This window comes from Asparagus officinalis, chromosome 3, assembly GCF_001876935.1.
Source record: "Asparagus officinalis chromosome 3, Aspof.V1, whole genome shotgun sequence".
NCBI lineage: Eukaryota > Viridiplantae > Streptophyta > Magnoliopsida > Asparagales > Asparagaceae > Asparagus > Asparagus officinalis.
The window spans coordinates 90,945,265-90,963,094 of NC_033796.1; the positions used below are offsets into that span (position 1 = coordinate 90,945,265).

At 35.4% G+C, this 17,830-nt stretch overlaps 1 protein-coding gene across 4 annotated transcripts in view; it reads left to right on the forward strand.

Moving 5' to 3' along the window:
* The window catches only part of LOC109834466 (J domain-containing protein required for chloroplast accumulation response 1-like), an 18,529-nt gene extending 1,845 nt beyond the window's left edge, over positions 1 to 16,684 (forward strand). The window contains exons 2-11 of one of the 4 annotated variants that reach the window (XR_002245580.1): positions 930 to 1,567; positions 1,777 to 1,893; positions 1,985 to 2,277; positions 2,400 to 2,511; positions 4,544 to 4,617; positions 12,669 to 12,734; positions 12,816 to 12,893; positions 14,143 to 14,319; positions 15,238 to 15,322; positions 16,344 to 16,684. Coding sequence is in view for 2 of the 4 variants with exons in the window: in XM_020402488.1 (XP_020258077.1) it covers positions 937 to 1,567; positions 1,777 to 1,893; positions 1,985 to 2,277; positions 2,400 to 2,511; positions 4,544 to 4,617; positions 12,669 to 12,734; positions 12,816 to 12,893; positions 14,143 to 14,319; positions 16,344 to 16,385 (1,590 nt within the window). In the remaining 2 variants the exon portion in view is untranslated. Of the gene's footprint in view, positions 1 to 929; positions 1,568 to 1,776; positions 1,894 to 1,984; positions 2,278 to 2,399; positions 2,512 to 4,543; positions 4,618 to 12,668; positions 12,735 to 12,815; positions 12,894 to 14,142; positions 14,320 to 15,237; positions 15,385 to 16,343 lie in introns of all 4 variants that reach the window. The other 3 variants (XR_002245581.1, XM_020402490.1, XM_020402488.1) reach the window with 3 other exon arrangements.

Here is a 17,830-nt window from a genome sequence, read left to right on the forward strand (position 1 = left end):
GGAAGCTAATCATGCCATACTGGATGATCCGCCGTATCATCATACCATAAATTTATGTACTTCATATTGATCTCCATGGAATCTTCGGATAGTTACACACGAAGAACCATGCAGTTCTAAATTGAACAGCTTTCTGGAGACTATTTGATGAATGTAGAGAACTGTGGAACATGTTTTAATTTTTAATTTTTATTTTTCTTTTAATCTTATAAGTGATTCTGATAGATGTTTCAGGCTATCACGGAGCCTAATAAACTATGTGGTTAAGATCCACTATTATGCACTTCCGTTGATATTAATTGGAGAGAATCAGAGTTTGTTATGCCTAGGAAACAGTAAAACTTCTTTGGGTTCCTACTCGCATACATGTGCATACGAACGTGCTTATAAGTTATATAAAGGCATTGTAAATGCATAGCTTTGTTTGATTTCATGTTCATAGGGCCTGAGTTCCTTATGATTGTATGTATTGAATTTTAAACTATTTTGTGATTGTAAATATTTGGGTAATCATTCCAAAATGGCTTTTTAATCATTAACACGATACTTGCATAATACCTCTCAAATTTCTTCTATAACATTCAATGGAAACACCTTTGCTGCCTAAAACTTCAAGAACCACCTCGTAAGTATTCTCCATTTAGTTATAGACCAGTTCTACTAATTTCTTAATCACATTTAGTAACTCCAAATAGGCATTTGCAACCAAAGCTGGCCAATATTTGGACTTGTTCACCGTGCATGTTCAATTTTTGTGTTCCACTTTCCTTTGCATCCTTCAGTCGCTGGGAGCAGTGTGGTTTTAACGTTTAAAGGAAATTTTTAGGAGTTATTCATTCCTGTAGAGTATTCATCAAGTCGTTATTTTTAATTCACTCATTATTATTGTACATGGCGTTCATGCTCTTGATGAGTTTCAACTTGTCTAGCCAATCAATGAAGTTGACAAGATTGATGGACCAAGGGATGCGTTCACCTTCTCAATGTTCTATGTACAAATGCGACGATGGATTCCCTGAATCAATCCCATCTTCTCCAACTACTTCTGTGACTAGTTTCACAAACCGGCTTGTAACTGCACACGATGACCTGAAAACCGATGGTCATGTTTTATATCGCCAAAGTCCTCTATCTCGTCAGGTTTCTTATAGCATGGAAAAGTCATCAGAGGCTATGGATTCTAGTAGCCTTGGCATTAAGAATCACTTTCAGAAGGATTCTGCTAGCTTGGAAAATGATGTCAGTAGAGGACATTTCCACTTCTCAATATACAAATGGGCAGGCAAAGGAGTCACACTAGTGATGCCCTCTAAGTCAAACTTACAACATGAGAGTAGGTTTAGAAGATTGCCTGAAATAGTTGTGCAAGAAGTTGATATGATCCTCCATGAAGATGATATGTTGTCGATACCGAATACTACATACAAAAGCGAAGGTAACTTAGCTAAATCAGTGAATGGTATTACAACAGAGACAAAGGTTACTGCAGAGTCAACTACTCCGAAAGGCTCGTTTCCTTCTGAACTTGTGTCCAAGTTCATTCACAGTGATGAAACTGAGACATCAGGTAGCCTTTTGTTATATGATGTTTATTTATATCTTTGGTGCTTAACTTGTGTCCAAGTTCATTCACAGTGATGAAACTGAGACATCAGGTAGCCTTTTTTTATATCCTTCGTGCTTAACTTCGTCATTTTCTGTTATATGCTGTTTATTTAAACTTGTTACAAAGTTGGAAGGAAACTTGGCTTTAATATGTCTTTTTGGGTGCTTCAGATGACATAGATATATGCAACAGCAAAAATGAAGGGGTTTCTGTTATTATGAATGAAGCTCAGACACATAACCTAAAGAATCTTAAACAGCTGGTTGATGATGATCTGGAAAAACAACGTAAGTTCATAGTGTGAATTTACTATATATATTATCCCACAAATTGCTGCTGAACTTCCTCTTTCTGCTTCTCTTTTCTTGTTGACCATAGAAAATGAGGAGATAACTGGGCGAAAAGTCAGAGATACTACTGTATCTCCAGAAGAAAAAATTGCTGGTACTAGGGTGAAGGGATTGGTTAAAGATTTCATTAAAATCTTCAATCAGGAAGATTCACAAAAACGCAAAGGTACATTTCAAGCTCTGGGTAGAAGGTCTAGAGGAAAAGATGAAGGAACAGGCAACTTAGAAGATCAAGTTTTTGTCTTTGTAGACAAAATAGATGAACAAGTGAGAACAACCAGTAGGAGCTACGACAGTAGATTATCAGGGGCACCTTTTCCAGTAAGTTAACAAAAATATCTTAAATTTTATTGTGCAGGTTGGTTAGATTACTGACCTATGATCAACGCCAATGCTACAAGAAGGAATTCAATGTTTACTGAGTAGCTTGTTTGTTATTTCAGATAAATCAAAATTCAGAAATGTCGGAGAAAGTTGACTCCAATATAAGCTTTGATGTTCACATGACTGATGATCCTTTATCAGAAAGGAAAGATCCATTGAGACCATCCTCTGGTCAGTTTCTTGTAAATTTAATAAATCTTGTTTAGCATTATTTGATGCATTCCAGTACATGAATAATTTTAGAACTTTTCCTGTACCAGCTGAAAGTCATTTTATTTGAACCTGTTGTTGTCCCTCGGAGTAATTTGTTTGGGTGCTTGATCTAAGGCCCACAGAGAGATATAAAGACAGGGAACTTATCATATTTAGTTTAAAGGGCTCTCTTAGAAATGCTGTCTGTGCTTTTTTCTTTTTTCGTTTTTTTCCTTTTGGTTAGAATTTCCATAGATGCAGATAGCTATCTTCAAGATTGAAACTTTCATCATATTGCTTGTTAGAAATGCTCATTTTGATCGCTCCATCAATTTGTTTCACATCCTTCTTTGTATGAGGTAGAGGAAGTTGGTTAGGGACAGAACTTTTACAATGTCGGTGGATGCAATTCTGTCACCTGTTGCAGTGAGCTACAACCCTAACACATGATTTCATGTGAGTTTTGTCTTGGATAAGTACTTTTTACTCATATCAAAAGGTTTAAGTCCATAATAATCCTCCAATATGCAATATACTTGCAAGCCCGGACACTTTGTTACCAAAAGCAGTTACTAGAATGGAGAATGGATTAACATGTTACATCGCGTCCTTAAATTATTTATCAAGTATCTTCTTCATTCACGTAATGATCCAATACAAGTTACTATATTTCTTAATTTGCCATACTACCTGTTAATATGATGTCTCCTCTGATGTGTTTTTTTAACCCTTATGTACTGGAAGTGAAATGATAAAAACTTGCAACTGGTAGCCAAGGAATATTTAATAAGCGTTGGTAGTTTTGACATCAGGGGAAACCGTGATGAAGGCTTAATTTTGATGGTTTAGGCATGTTCAACTCATTTGACATGAACATTACTGAAGAGAGGTGTTTGGCTATGTCAATTCAAAGAAAATTTAACACCTGATGATGATGTTGATTGTCATGCGAGAAAGGAATCCGATAAGTAATGGAACCAGTTATACTCCTTAAATTGACATTATTTGTGGAGTAAATCAAACCATGTTTACACTGCAATTTTTGTTTCACATATCCCGACTTATCCCATCCTTGTTTTATTTGTTATCCCTAGCTGGCAAAAGCAGTAGGTAAACTTTTGCTTTAGGTTCTCAGTCTAAGCAAATGGCTATCTTTGACTGTCATTATTTTGATTTCTTGGATATTCATCAAATGGCTGACTGAGATTTTTGGTCATCCAAAAACAGTAAACCTATAAATATCAAGATGAAAAACCTAGAAATATCAAGATGAAAAGGTTCTTCTACTTTCTAAGAGAGATGAAGGAAAGGACAATAATAAGTTTTCACTACTCAAACGTAACGGTGAAAGAAAGTTCAACGTAAAGAAAGAGAGTGCAAGAGGATTTCTGGTTTAACTAATACCCTAAATTCCACTTTAGTTCCAACGTCTAGAACATTGGAAATGGCAATTTGTCCTGTCTAAGATTTAGATCATTGTTTAAGAAGTTAAGGACAGGTGTTTTTATTTTGTTGGCACCTAAGTCTGAGAGTGCCATACAATGCTCAAAAGGATGATTAAATAATATTATTCTACCCTCCCTAGGTAATAAGCTGGCAAGGCTTTCCTATATAACCTTGATATTCTCTTTCTTAACTGTAGAAGATGTGGTCAAGGTTCTTTATTTGTGTGCAACGCTAATGTGTTTTACCTTATTGGTGAAGGAATCAACAAATTGTTTTACCCATTTTTGTATGTTCCAAATTATATTTAGCTTTTCGTAGGTTACTCCTTAACTTTAATACAAGTTCTTTGGCTGAACATAACTCACTATTTGTCTTTTCCCATAACTGCAAGGGGAAACCATCCAAATCACTGACTATAACTATTTCAAACGGAGAACCAAATTTCAGAGATCATAATATTGAGGGATTTCATTTTCTGTATCATTTAGACATTAATTAGGCCAGTTTTGTAGTATTTATGATGTAATTACGATTATTGAGGTTACAATTATATTATTGCTGCCAGATTCAACTCCAGATATCCTTGATGGTTCAGTGAATATAGAAGACCTTAACTGTGATGATCTTGAAGGATGCTTGGTATGTTTACCCTCCATTGCTTTTTTCATTCTCGCATAATTTGAACATACATTCAAAAAACTTCATCATTTCTCTATAGTTGAGTAGCTGAGGCAAGAGTTTGGTTTACTAAGATTAAGAACAGATTTTCATTTTTCAGATGGGCGATAGGAAATGATATTTAGGTTTGCCTCAAGGATTAAGCGGATCTTTTCTTATGATCATGCTTTGAACAATTTGTATATATGTGTCTAGCATGCGCTTCATACCTACATATACAGATATACTGCATCATTATACTGCTTCATGAATTGTGATTAATTTAATGCAAGGTTAAGTGTTATTAAGCAATACCAAACTCAAACGAGTTTATTTTTCCGATAAAGTTTCAAATACTAGATGTCCCCATTATTCCCTTGATACCTGCAATCTGATATGGATTTTGATCATCCTCTATATCTCTGATATCTAATATTTGAAATGTTGATATTTACAAAAATAGAAGATTGCATAAAATAATATCAATTCTAGCAAAAATCCTAAAACCCTGATAAACTCTTCGCCAAACCTTCATCAAAATCATATTTATATCTATCCTGCAAAGGAGGGACCAAGCTTAAGGGTGAAAATGAACAAAACCTTAGTTAAAAGGTTGAGCCTTTATTATCTTCTCCTATATACCTTATCTTCTACATCTTCTCTACTGCTCCTCTATTTCTTTTCTCGTTAGGACTCTATGGTTGTCATGTCTTTCAAATCACCTATTTTCTTATTGTCCATTTTCTGCCGATTCAGTTGTAATACTAGACACTTTCTTCATCCTACTTTAGCACCCAAATCAACAATCTTTATGTGCTTCTTCATCTACTAATCAGGTCTGCAGTCAAGCCATACTAAAATAACTTCTCTATACTTTATAGATTCTTAGGATAGATCAATGAAGCAACAAGATTTTAAATGTAAGATGTCGGGTTCATGTTGGATGACTAAAATTCATGTTGGATAGCGATAATTCGGGATATGTCGGGTATATGAAATAAATATCGGATTGTCATATCAAATGATGTGCATGTGTGTAATATAATATCCTAAATGGAATCTATAGTGCTAAACATACTTAATAAATTATATTGTCTAAACATATAAAAAAGTAAATAACCTATGATGTTTAGGATCACTAACTGATCGCAGACACTAATTTCTTATAATTGTCAGTTATATTGACATTTTCTTTGCGGGTTGCTGTCTTGACCTTGTTAGTTCTATGATAGAGAGATGGGAGAGAAACTAAGAGTGAGAGTGAGAGGGGGGGAGAGAGATAAAGAGATCGAGAATGATGGAGAAGGAAAATTGAGAGAGACTGAGAGGGATAGAGAGATGAGAGATCGAGAATGATGGAGAAGGAAAATTAAGAGAGACTGAGAGGGAGAGGGAGAACTAAGAGAGAGACTAAGAGGGAGAAGGAGAGACTGAGAGGGAGATGAGGGAGGAGATAGGAAGAAGGAGAGACTAAGAGAGAGATGAGGGAGGAGAGAGAGAGAGACTGAGAGAGAGATGAGGGAGGAGACAGAGAGAATGAGACTAAGAGCGAGGAGAGGAAGAGAGATTATCATCTTTGAAGCTTTAGTTTCCACCTACTCATTGTCAAACCCTGGTTTCACTGTAACTAAAAGAGGGCTAGAGAGAGATCAGTACATCACTTTTCATGTGATGAGAAAGAGAGATCAGTACATCACTTTTGATGTGATGAGAGCCCTAGTGTTGAGGAAGACTGAAGAAGAAGATGAAGAGGCGGAAAGTTCTGATAGAGGGTATCGCAATTGATTTGGGCAAAAAAGCTGTAAACAAGAGATATAATTCATATTAGGTTATATTGGGTCGGGTCGGGTCCGATTCAGCCAACTTAACCCAATAGGCTTAATTCACAATTTCCATAAATCAACCATTTTTTCTCTCGAGATATTGCTCGATGTTGAAGTGAGAAATCAGAGAGCTTACCTCTTCCATTCATTCACATGAGTTTATATAGGGTTACATATGGGTAATAGGCTAATGGGTTAATGGGCCCTAACCCGATAACCCAAATACTAATTCTAACACTCCCCCTTAAGTTGGAGCATATATATCAACCATGCCCAACTTGTTACATAGAATAGAAAACACCTTAGGTGATGTAGATTTAGTAAGAATGTCAGCTAACTGTTCGGAGGATGGAGTGAACTGAAGAGAGATCACTTTCTTTTCTCAAGCATCTCTAACAAAGTTACAATCAACTTCAATGTGCTTAGTTCTCTAATGAAATACTGGATTCTTTGCATTATAGATAGCAAACTGGTTATCACAATGCATAGGCATATGACCAGGCTGAGTAAAACCAAGCTCCGTCAACAGCTTCTGTAACCATATCATCTCACATACAGTGTGAGCCATAGCTCTGTATTCTACCTCTACACTAGATCGAGAAACAACATCTTGTTTTTTGCTCCTCTAAGTAACTAGATTTCCTCTAATAAATATGCAAAATCCAGAAGTTGACTTTCTATCTCCTATGTCTCCCACATACCCAGCATCAGAAAAGGCTGAGATGTGTAGATGTTCATGCTTCTTATACAATAATCCTTTTCCAGGACAGCTTTTGACATAAGCTAGAATCCTCAAAGCAGCAGTCCAGTGAACCTCTCTAGGTTTGTGTATAAATCTGCTCAATACTCCAATTGCAAATGTAATATCAGGTCTAGTAATAGTGAGATAGATCAACTTGCCAATCAGTCTCCTATATCGGCTTGCATCATCTAGGAGAGGACTATTATCACGTCATAAATCCACATTCACCTTCATTGGAGTGCTTGCTGGCTTACACCCCAAAAGGCCTATTTTTTCTAATAAGTCCAATACATATTTCCTTTGAGGTAGAAGCAAACGGTCCTTTTGATATGCAATCTCAATCCCAATAAAGTATTTGGGTTTTTTCATATCTTTGATCACAAAGTGACGTGAAAGGTACTCCTTAGTCTCAACTAAGGCAGCAAGATCACTCCCAGTTAGCAGGATGTCATCAACATATATGGCCAGAATCACCAGACCAGCTGTAGTGCGTCGGATAAAGACGGAGTGATTAGATTGACATTGTTTGAAACCGACACCAGATATAACAGTACTAAATTTCTCAAACCATGCCCTTGGACTCTGTTTTAGACCATAAATCGTCTTTTTAAGCTTACAGATAGTATTCTCTCCCTGAGCCACATACCCTGGAGGTTACTCCATATAGACTTCCTCCTGCAAGTCACCATACAAAAAGATATTTTTAACATCCAGCTGAAACATTGTCCAGTCCAGGTTAACAACCATAGAGAAAAGTAGACGAATGGAATTAAGGTGGGCTACGGGAGAGAATGTCTCAAGATAATCGACCCTATAGGTTTGAGTATATCCCTTAGCAACAAGACGTGCTTTATAACGATCAATCGAACCATCGGTACGATACTTCAAGGTATAAACCCACCGACAGCCAACTACAGTAGCGCTTGTTGGAGAAGATACAAGATCCCAAGTCCCTCTAGAAACAAGTGCATCCATCTCCTCATCCATGGTCTGTTTCCAAGCATGATCTAATACGACCTCCTCATATGACCTAGGTAGAGACATAGAGGACAATGACAAAGCAAACTGACGAGAAGAGGGAGTAAGACGGTCATACGAAACAAAATCAGATATAGGATGATTAGTTCAAGACCGTTTATCTTTTCGATGAGCAACTGGAATATCTAGATCAGATGGATTAGAAGGAGGCAGACCTACAACGGGAGATGATTGTTCGGCTGGAGCAAAGAGAAGGACAGGAACTTTTGAACGACGATAATACGTTAGTAGTGATGATGGTGCAGACGGCATAGTGAAAGCATTTTGTAGTCTCGGAGAAGATCTATCAGCAAAATAAACCGAAGCAGGTAATAGAACAGTAGTATGAGCGAGAGACGGAAGAGGAAAAGATGAACTGACAGTTGGGGGTGAACCAGTCAAGGAGAAGTATGGAACCGACTCAAAAAATATTACGTCTGCAGACAAAATATTTTCTGGAGGATAGATTATAACACCGATAACCTCTTTGAGTTCGCGAGTAGCCTACAAAGACACACTTAATAGACCGTGGAGATAGTTTATCTAGTCCTGGAGACAAATCCTGAACAAAGCAAGTACAACAAAAAACACGAGGAACCACAGGAAAAGGTTTTTTGTTAGGATAAAGGCAGGTGAATGATATTTTACCATTAAGAACAGGAGAGGGCATCCTATTGATCAGGAAACATGCACTGAGAACAGCATCAGACCACAAATATTTTGAAGCATTCATATGTATCATCATGGTCCGAGCAACATCTAAAATGTGTCTATGCTTTCTTTCTGTAACTCTATTTTGTTATGACGTGTAAGAACATGAAGTTTGATGGATAATGCCAATATTTGCACAAACGCGAGAGATGATATTTTTCATGTATTCTAAGGCATTATCGGTACGAAGGACACGGATAGAGGTGGAGAATTGATTTTTGATTTCGTTGTAAAAGATTTCAAAAACAGTCAAAACCTCAGATCTCTCTTTTAGTAGATATAGCCAAGTCATGCGAGAGAAATCATCAATAAAGACAAGAAAATACCGATAACCCTTAACAGTCATAATCTATATATGAGTTTGTGAATGACTGAGCTTTCTATAAAGCTTTGCAAACCTAAACTGGTAAAGTTGGATGTAGAATATTAAAGGTGATCAGTACATGTTTCTATCTTTGTCCGTTGAAGTATTAGTACAAGCAATAATCTACTTTAGAAGTCTATGAAAATTCTCATACTAAAGCTACGATGATAAAGTAAACCAAAATTGAAAGAGAATCTAGACAAATGAGATTTTATAATTTAAAACGCATTACAAGATTGGGGTTGAAAGTTTTATTGTGGCATAAATTATTATGGAAAGGATTGTAAACCAAACAAAAATATGCGGGAAACACTTGTCAGTTATAATTAGGGCTATGAAAAGAATGGAAGACATGACAAATTAACTCAAGTTGAACTAATGCTATCAACTCAGATTAATGATCAGATTTCTTTTGATCAGGAAAATAACGACATAGATTTGTTCTTGGGCTTGATTTTGGGATATATCTTATTAAAATTAGGATATTTTCACTATTGGTCCCTTAAATTTTTAGTATTTTGGTATTGGTCCCCCAAATATCACTATACTTTGATAGTAGCCCCTCAAATCATTTTAACATGTTAATATTGGTCCCTCAAGTTAGTTGGTATTAAAATGGTGGAAGAATATTTATTTTTCTTTATCTTTTTTGTTGAACGGATAGTTATACCTCTCAGTTCACATATCCACCACATTGCTCTTTATACTTGTACCCATTAAGATCATCAAACCCAAACTAGTTTAATTAAAACCCAAACCAATTTCACTTGCCTTCTTTTCCAACAACCTCCTATTACCTAAATGATTCAACTCAAAATTTAGATCAATCTAGAAATTAAGTTGGTAAGGGTTGATCCAAGTTCCATGTTGCAAAATAACAAAACAAAGAACACATACATTGAACACAAGTGTATTCAAGTATACAACTATGTTCAAATCAAGTCAACACAGTTAGACAAGTAACCAAGAATTAGAGCCCATTAATATACTATTTTGAAGCCCATGGTATAGCCAGATATATCGACCGATATATTCTTAAGGATTTCTAAAAACAATTTAGTTTCAACATCCTTTTCTGATTTTTGGCAATTTGGTTGATATATCCCCGACATGGCCAATATATCAGCTTATTTGTTAGTCAATATATCGTCTTATATATTGCAAAACAAATTAGTTCTACAAACTTTCTTTAATGTTTTTTTAATAAAAATTCCATCCATGTGTTATTTTTTAGCAAAATTCTAGTACAGCCTTTTTCTAGGTAAGTTTTTATGATTGGGTAGCGATAAAATATTTTATTTACAGTTTTGCATGCTTAGATATCGTTAAATATGTTTAGGTTAGTTTTTAGGACATGATATTATATATGCACCTTATCTGATACAACATTTTGATATATTTATTAGTTACTACATATCCTTGAAATTTCCACTAATGCCCGATACTTAAAACCCTGCATTACTCCACAGTTAATTGAAAGTACACTAAGAAATGAGAGGAAATCAACAAAGATAGAGTAAGAGAGAGATTTTGCTTACGTTTGCTACTAGAGGAGAGAGATTCTCCCCGTTAGCTGCAACAAGTAGAGAAAGAGAGCAAGTATGTAAAATTATAGCAGTGCAACATTGTAGAAATTGTAGGGGGAAGAGAGTGGTTATCCATGGTTAGTCTGAACCCAATCATGGTTTATGGTTTGAACGGTAGGACTGATGAAAGAACTAATATCAATATATTAAGATGATTTGAATGTTTAATATCAAAATACAATGATCGGGGCGAGTAATAATATCAAAATACTAAAGATTTAAGAGACTAATATTGAAAAAACTCTTATATTTATCAATAATGTTATTAGTTCACAACCAGTGTTAAGACATAAATTTGCTTGTTGGAATGGAATCATATTTCATGTATGTCCATGCAATCACATATGATTAGTACTTATGATTGTTTAATAAAATATTGATGGCTAAAATAACAAATTGGTACTTCTTGTATATCCCCCTTAACTGGTCTAATATGAAAAGTTTCTTTGACAATTTTTTGGTATTAAAAGTACGCCAACTGTGCAATTAGTCAACTTTTCCACCACTGGCAAAAAACTTAGTGGAAAATTTGCATGTGACCTATGTGAATTAATTTTAGGGTTAGTCGAATGCTGATGTAACTTTGTTTAACCAACGTGGTTGGATTTAAATGACGTGCCACAGATTAAATTATAGATTTTTTATTACTTTATGTGCTTTTAAAGATGTAAATGGTTAGTAGGATGGTTATTAGTATTTAATTGAATAAGAATATAGTTTTTTGTTGTAAATTTGTTTGACTGGCTAAATTTCCCCCCAAAATTTCACTAATGACAAAGAAAAATGCTTAATTACAGAATAGTGGACTTTTATTACCCAAAAGTCACATCAGAAACTGTTAACATCAAACTAGTTAAGGGGAGTTACAAAAAAATCAATTAGGTAATTTAGCCAAACATTGGCTCATCTATATAAGAACATATTAAAGGTCAGCACTGGTTAAACTACTCTTGGGTTGTAACAATGAAGAACTTCTAGTTCCAGTATAGCTATGTTACCTAGGTACTTATTTGAAAGCCGTACCCGTACCCAAACTTCTTGGACACTTCTTGAATATATGCACACATTTGTTCAAACTTATACTCAATTATATACCACATGTTTTAATTTAAAACACTCCTCATACACTTCTTGGATGTATATTCTATACACTTCACATCTATTTCTAATATATTGATCTTATATAAATGAAAAAAAAATATTGACCTTATATAAATTATTAATTTTAATGCATATAAATATAGACAACATACATATTTATAGTCATGTCCCCATACCCTACTTTTTTTCAAATTTGTCGTGTCCCATACTCGTACCTATACCAGCGCCCGTATCCATACCCATGCAACTTAGCATTACAGTGGACAATGAACATGCAGAAAAATGGCTAATGTTTAATTTATCTTGTTTCTATTTGCATCATACGGTCCCCTTTATGGTTTATGCAAAATATTTATTTATCCGTTGGACTTTGCTGCAATCTTGAATGCATAATAAAAAATTCTGTTTTTCCCCAGCATTTTAAATCACGTTTCCATCAAAGAAATTCCAACAATAATTCAAATTTAACACCAATCCTCTAAAGTATTAAGTATCCCAATGATTTGGTGTTTTGATGATTTGGTTCCATGATAGCCGGATCACCTGGGCAGTATTAGGAAGTATATGTGATGAAATTTACTCCAGACCTGTGATAAACTTCATTTCTTTTACATGTAACCAATTTAATTCTTAATCTATGGATACTTCCAACCATATAATATTTACTGAAGTCTGGTCTTGGTTTGCAGATAGAGACAGTCTCCCCAGATGACAAGAAAGATCTGAAAAGCATTTCAAATCAAGATCAATTTAAGGTAATGTTTACTGATGCATCCCTCGAGGATCAATTTATATTGATCTGTTGAGGGTAATTCTGCTTCTCTGCTTTGCTACAGAGCATAGATGCTAAGGTGCGGGAATGGTCAAAAGGAAAGGAAGGAAATATACGGTCGCTCCTCTCAACTTTACAATACGTGAGTACGGAAAAGATATGTGCAACACAATGAATATTTTGCATCATATATGTTTCTCTTATCTATAGATTGAAACTGCATGGTTTTCTTGTTTTCTCGTACTTCAAAGAAAAATCTTGTGCCTCTATTCTGTGAAGTGTGATTAACATTGATAATCTTGGAAAATTGAATGTTGTAGCCCACATCTCATTAGTCATTAAGTATGTAAGGTAGCCTTCTTATATTCAAAAGCAAACCGGTATATTGTAGTTACACAAAAAAGAAACTTGAATAAAATCATGTGAGTCTAGTAGTAATGTACAGGATATGGATTTATCTGGCGTCCTAATTTTACTAGTAATCCAATTATCTCGCCAGAAGCCTGTGAAAAACCATAACGTCTAATATCAGGCTTTTGGGCAGCAGTGATGCGAGAATGCACAAGTTGGGATATCATTTTGTCACTTGTTCATTGCAAAGTATTTTGGTTCATCCTAGACAAGAACTTAATCTGTCACTGCACAATGTGCCATATATAAACTATACCACAAAAGCGCACATGCATGCACTCGTGGGCACACGCGCTGCATGCATGGGTGAGTGCATGTGTGCGTGTGTAGGTGGGTGGGTGCATGTACGTGTGTGAGCGCGTGCGTGCGTTGGTGCATGGGTGGGTGGGGGAGTGGATGGGGTGAGCACGGGTGGGTATGGGTGTGGGTCTGGGTGTGGGTCTGGGTGTGTGCTTGCACGCATGTATGTGCATGCGTGCACGGCGTGGGTGCGGATGGGCATGTGCATGCGAGCTACCTAAAGTTTAAATTCATGAAATAATTTTTTATTATAAATTACTACGTAATAAGTTTTACCCGAGTAATACTTTCATTATGTTATGTATAATGTTTTCAAATTATTATGTTGAAGTTGTCGTTATTATTGTTGTTATTGAAGGAGCCTAGAACCCCTGCTTCAAGTAGGAAATTACAGAATATAGAAAAATTTCTGACAGGAAAATAACTAGAAACCGTTGCTAGCATCTATGAAATAAAATCTTTTCAAACTGTTAATTCTTTGTAAAATTCTATATAACCTTCTCATGAGAAAGAACTATTAAATTTTCTTTAATAAATTTCATGCCAAATATTGATGTTGATGAGCCTGTTTATTTCTGGCAATAAAACATTGATGTAGCTATTATTAGTTGATCATGTACGAGTATTTTGTGGTTCACGATTTAATTCAAACTAATTACTCTTTCCTGTTTATTCCTTAGGTCCTTTGGCCAGAGAGTGGATGGAAACCGGTTCCACTTGTTGATATAATTGAAGGAGCCTCTGTGAAGAGAGCATACCAGAAGGCACTATTACGTTTACATCCAGATAAGCTACAACAAAAAGGTGCAGCGCCACATCAAAAGTACATTGCAGAAAAGGTTTTTGACATTATGCAGGTAACTGTGTTTTCTCGACTTTTTATGAGGGGTAACTGTTAATTCTAATATAACCATCTCTAAGCTTTTTCTGGCAACCAAGTTGTAAGTTGTAATTATAAATTGACAGAAACCAGTGGTAATTTGTTAAGTGAAACTATGGCAGTAGTTTCGGAATTTTAGAAGGGTGAAGACATATTCCAGGCTTTCAGTTTCCTCTTACAATCGTGTCAGAAAACTGTCCCTAAATTGATTTGAAGATTGCTGCTAAAATTGTTCCATGGAGTATGGATCTTAAATGATATAAGCTTTTTACTCACTGTTGTTTTAACCTTATATCAGTTCTAGTGGATTTTTTTTCTTTATAATAATTTTACTGTATATAGCATGATAGCATTATAACTATGATCTAGCACAGCAGCGCTAGATAACCTAATCAATTAGCAACTATGCATTAGTATAGGTGAAGGTATTCACTGTTTAATAGTTGGTGTCACTTGCTATTTGCTTGCCTTGTCACCATTGACTATCTGAAATCATTGTCCTAGGCTGTTTTGTGGCCAATAACTGCTTGAGGTCAGTTCATTGATCAGTACATTAAACTTTTAGTGCTCCATCCCACGTTTGCTTTTCATTCTGGTAGCCATGGCTTGAAGGCCCTGAATCTCACCCTTTTGTTAGTCCATCGATTATTCGTAACATTCTAATTTTAATATAACCTAGTTTATAGCAAATGAGATAGGGTCAATGGTTCGTCTAGGGGAACATTTACTTATAAAGATGAAAAAAGTAACATTATGCTTGTCTCAAGTGCAATAACTCAATCAAATTAAGAAGTTAATATAGATATCCTCTCCCAATTTAACAAAACCATGATATATAGGTCACCTGACTCCCCCTCAACTATCTTTCAATGATGTATTTTCTTCTTTCTTGTAGACGAGTGACTTCGCGTAAGTATGATGTGCCTGGATATGTCATTGGTTTTAGTAGGACGACTTCATCTTCTTTGGTTTTTTTTCAGGTGAATTAAGCGTCAAAACTTCATAACCTGTTATTATCCAGTCTCCTGTCAAGTAGTTGTAGGTAAGAAAGTTCTGTTTTGAAATTTAAAAAAACAAGAATAAACATGGAATTTATTCTTTGTAAATTGTGAATTCCATATAGGAAAAGGGTCAAATATCCAAGTAATTTCCTACTTCTGAATTTTAATGAAACAAATTTAGTATTTTCCATTTTGGCGCTACTACTATTTGAGTCTCATTGTCAGATTATGCTAACCCAAATTTCAGAGGATCCTTTTTATTTTTCCGCTGGAAGTATGGTCTCATGTTGAGCCTTTTTATTTTTCCGCAGTCAACTGTAGTTTAGATTTATGAAAGGCAAAGGTATCCGTGAGATCTTGTATCTTTAAAAATATATTTTGCACGTCACATAGATATTCTGATTCTTGATCTTCTTTGGTATATTTATTATCACTTACGACATGTGGAAGTTTTGAGCATAATGCTTTGAGGGCCAAAATTTAAATTATGAATATATGATGAAAATCAAATAATCCAGTTAGAATGTTTTGGCCAAATGTGTCGGAGCCATATAGCATATTTCACTATTTGTAGGATTCAAATTTTTAAATCAGTGAAATTAATTAAACTATGTATTTCAACTCTATAATGGCCTTGAGCTCTATTTGCAAACTAAGTGCATTGTTCAATTTGAAAACTAAAATAAACATATGAATGAAACCTATTTGAAAACTAGAACTAGCAAATAAAAATGTTATTCTTGTGCCTCCTAGAGTGAATAATTGCTGGCATCTAGCCAGATGATGTACTTGTGAAATCCACTTGCTAATTAGCTTTGGACATTTAAAAGTTATCTGCTAACTTCTGTATGTTCTTTGACAAGCTTTGCTCTTTAACCATCCAAATCAAAGTAAAAACAACAGTAATATAATTGGCAATTAAAATTTTTGATATGATGTTAAACTCAGATCCCTTTCTATCGTGTTCCTCATGGAATTGTAATTTCTGCTTTTGTCTCAGGAGGCTTGGGATCATTTCAATTCAAGCAGTCAGATATTTTAGCATGAACGTGAACATCCTTCGGTTTATATCGACACCAAAGGATTGGATTATATTTTCTGCAGTTACAATGATATGTGTGATTTACGCATCCAGAATGTGATTGTTACACATCAAGAAAGTAAAACACGCTTGTTTCTCTGGCACTGGCTGGAGTTTGTAGTCTCTCCTCTTTTTCCTTCAATAAACAATGAAAGGCTTGTAAAATGGACAGTATATGACTGTATATAATTACATAATCTGAGATTTTTTATATCAGATTCTGCGTCTGACATAATGAAAAGGATTACAAATTTCTTTTACCTTATTCTATCACTTGTTTTATTTAAGTGCTCAAATGTGTGAAAAGTAGTTATTGTCCATATATCACTCGGTGGTGGTTTTACTTCTCTGTCTAAATTTGGGTTTCCCTTTGAATGAAATGACCACAAGAGAAAGGTATGTATAGATAGATAAAGCGAAAGTCAATACAATTCTAGGACATAGCACTGACATGTATTTTGTCGGTATGGTTCTCGTTTGATAAAAGATTTTTGAATGTTTATCATACTCTATGATTACCAAAGGCCATCAATGCAAATTACAGAAGAATGCAAATTACAGAAGTTTGTTACTGTACTCTGTAAGCTCCTTACTAATTAATAATGGTTTATATTACTATTTAATCTGATTTTACTGGAGGCAACAAATGACAAGAGTTTAGGACAGTCTTTCCGTTGATTATCTACTCGCTCATTGAGGTAATGCAAGTGTTTTGTAGGTGAAGAAGAGGCGATGGGGATTGAACTGGAAGAGTTGTTTTGTTCATGTTGCCAAGTGAAACCAGGGTTTTGCTTCAGATGTCCCGTATGATTGGAATGCATTCTGCTGGTTTTTAACAAACTTCAGAGATGCTGTATTCTGCACTCCGAAGAGGTTAATTTTCTCTTTTAGGGGTACTATGTCTTACTCTTCAGTGAATAAAGAAATAGTAAATATCACAGAGGGTCCTCTGTAGAAAGTGGAAGGTTGTATAAGGAGACAGGGGATGAATATAGCTGGCCTAACCTGAATTTGATACGCACGTCACTATCACTGTAAATGCAGACAACATTGGTATACAATCTGTATGAACTTATATGCATATTAAATTTCATGATAGACTAGTTGTAGGCATCTCCCGTCCTTCTATATGGTTTTCTACAGAGAGCCGCCCTCCGTAATACTTTTCTTTCTCCCCTGCTTTGCAGACTCTTGATTCTCCTGGTGCTACGAACTCTTGGATATACTTCTGCGCTGCACATTAGCCAGTTTTTTTTATTTCCCATCCCCAAATTATTATGGTATAGGAGAAGATAAAAGCCAAACCGATGTGATGTCATGCCTTGCTTGTCAGGTGTACGTTTGTGTGTAGGTAGGGTAGGCAACAGGACGGGCTGGCTCGTCCCGTGGGTTGGCCCGTGCTGGCC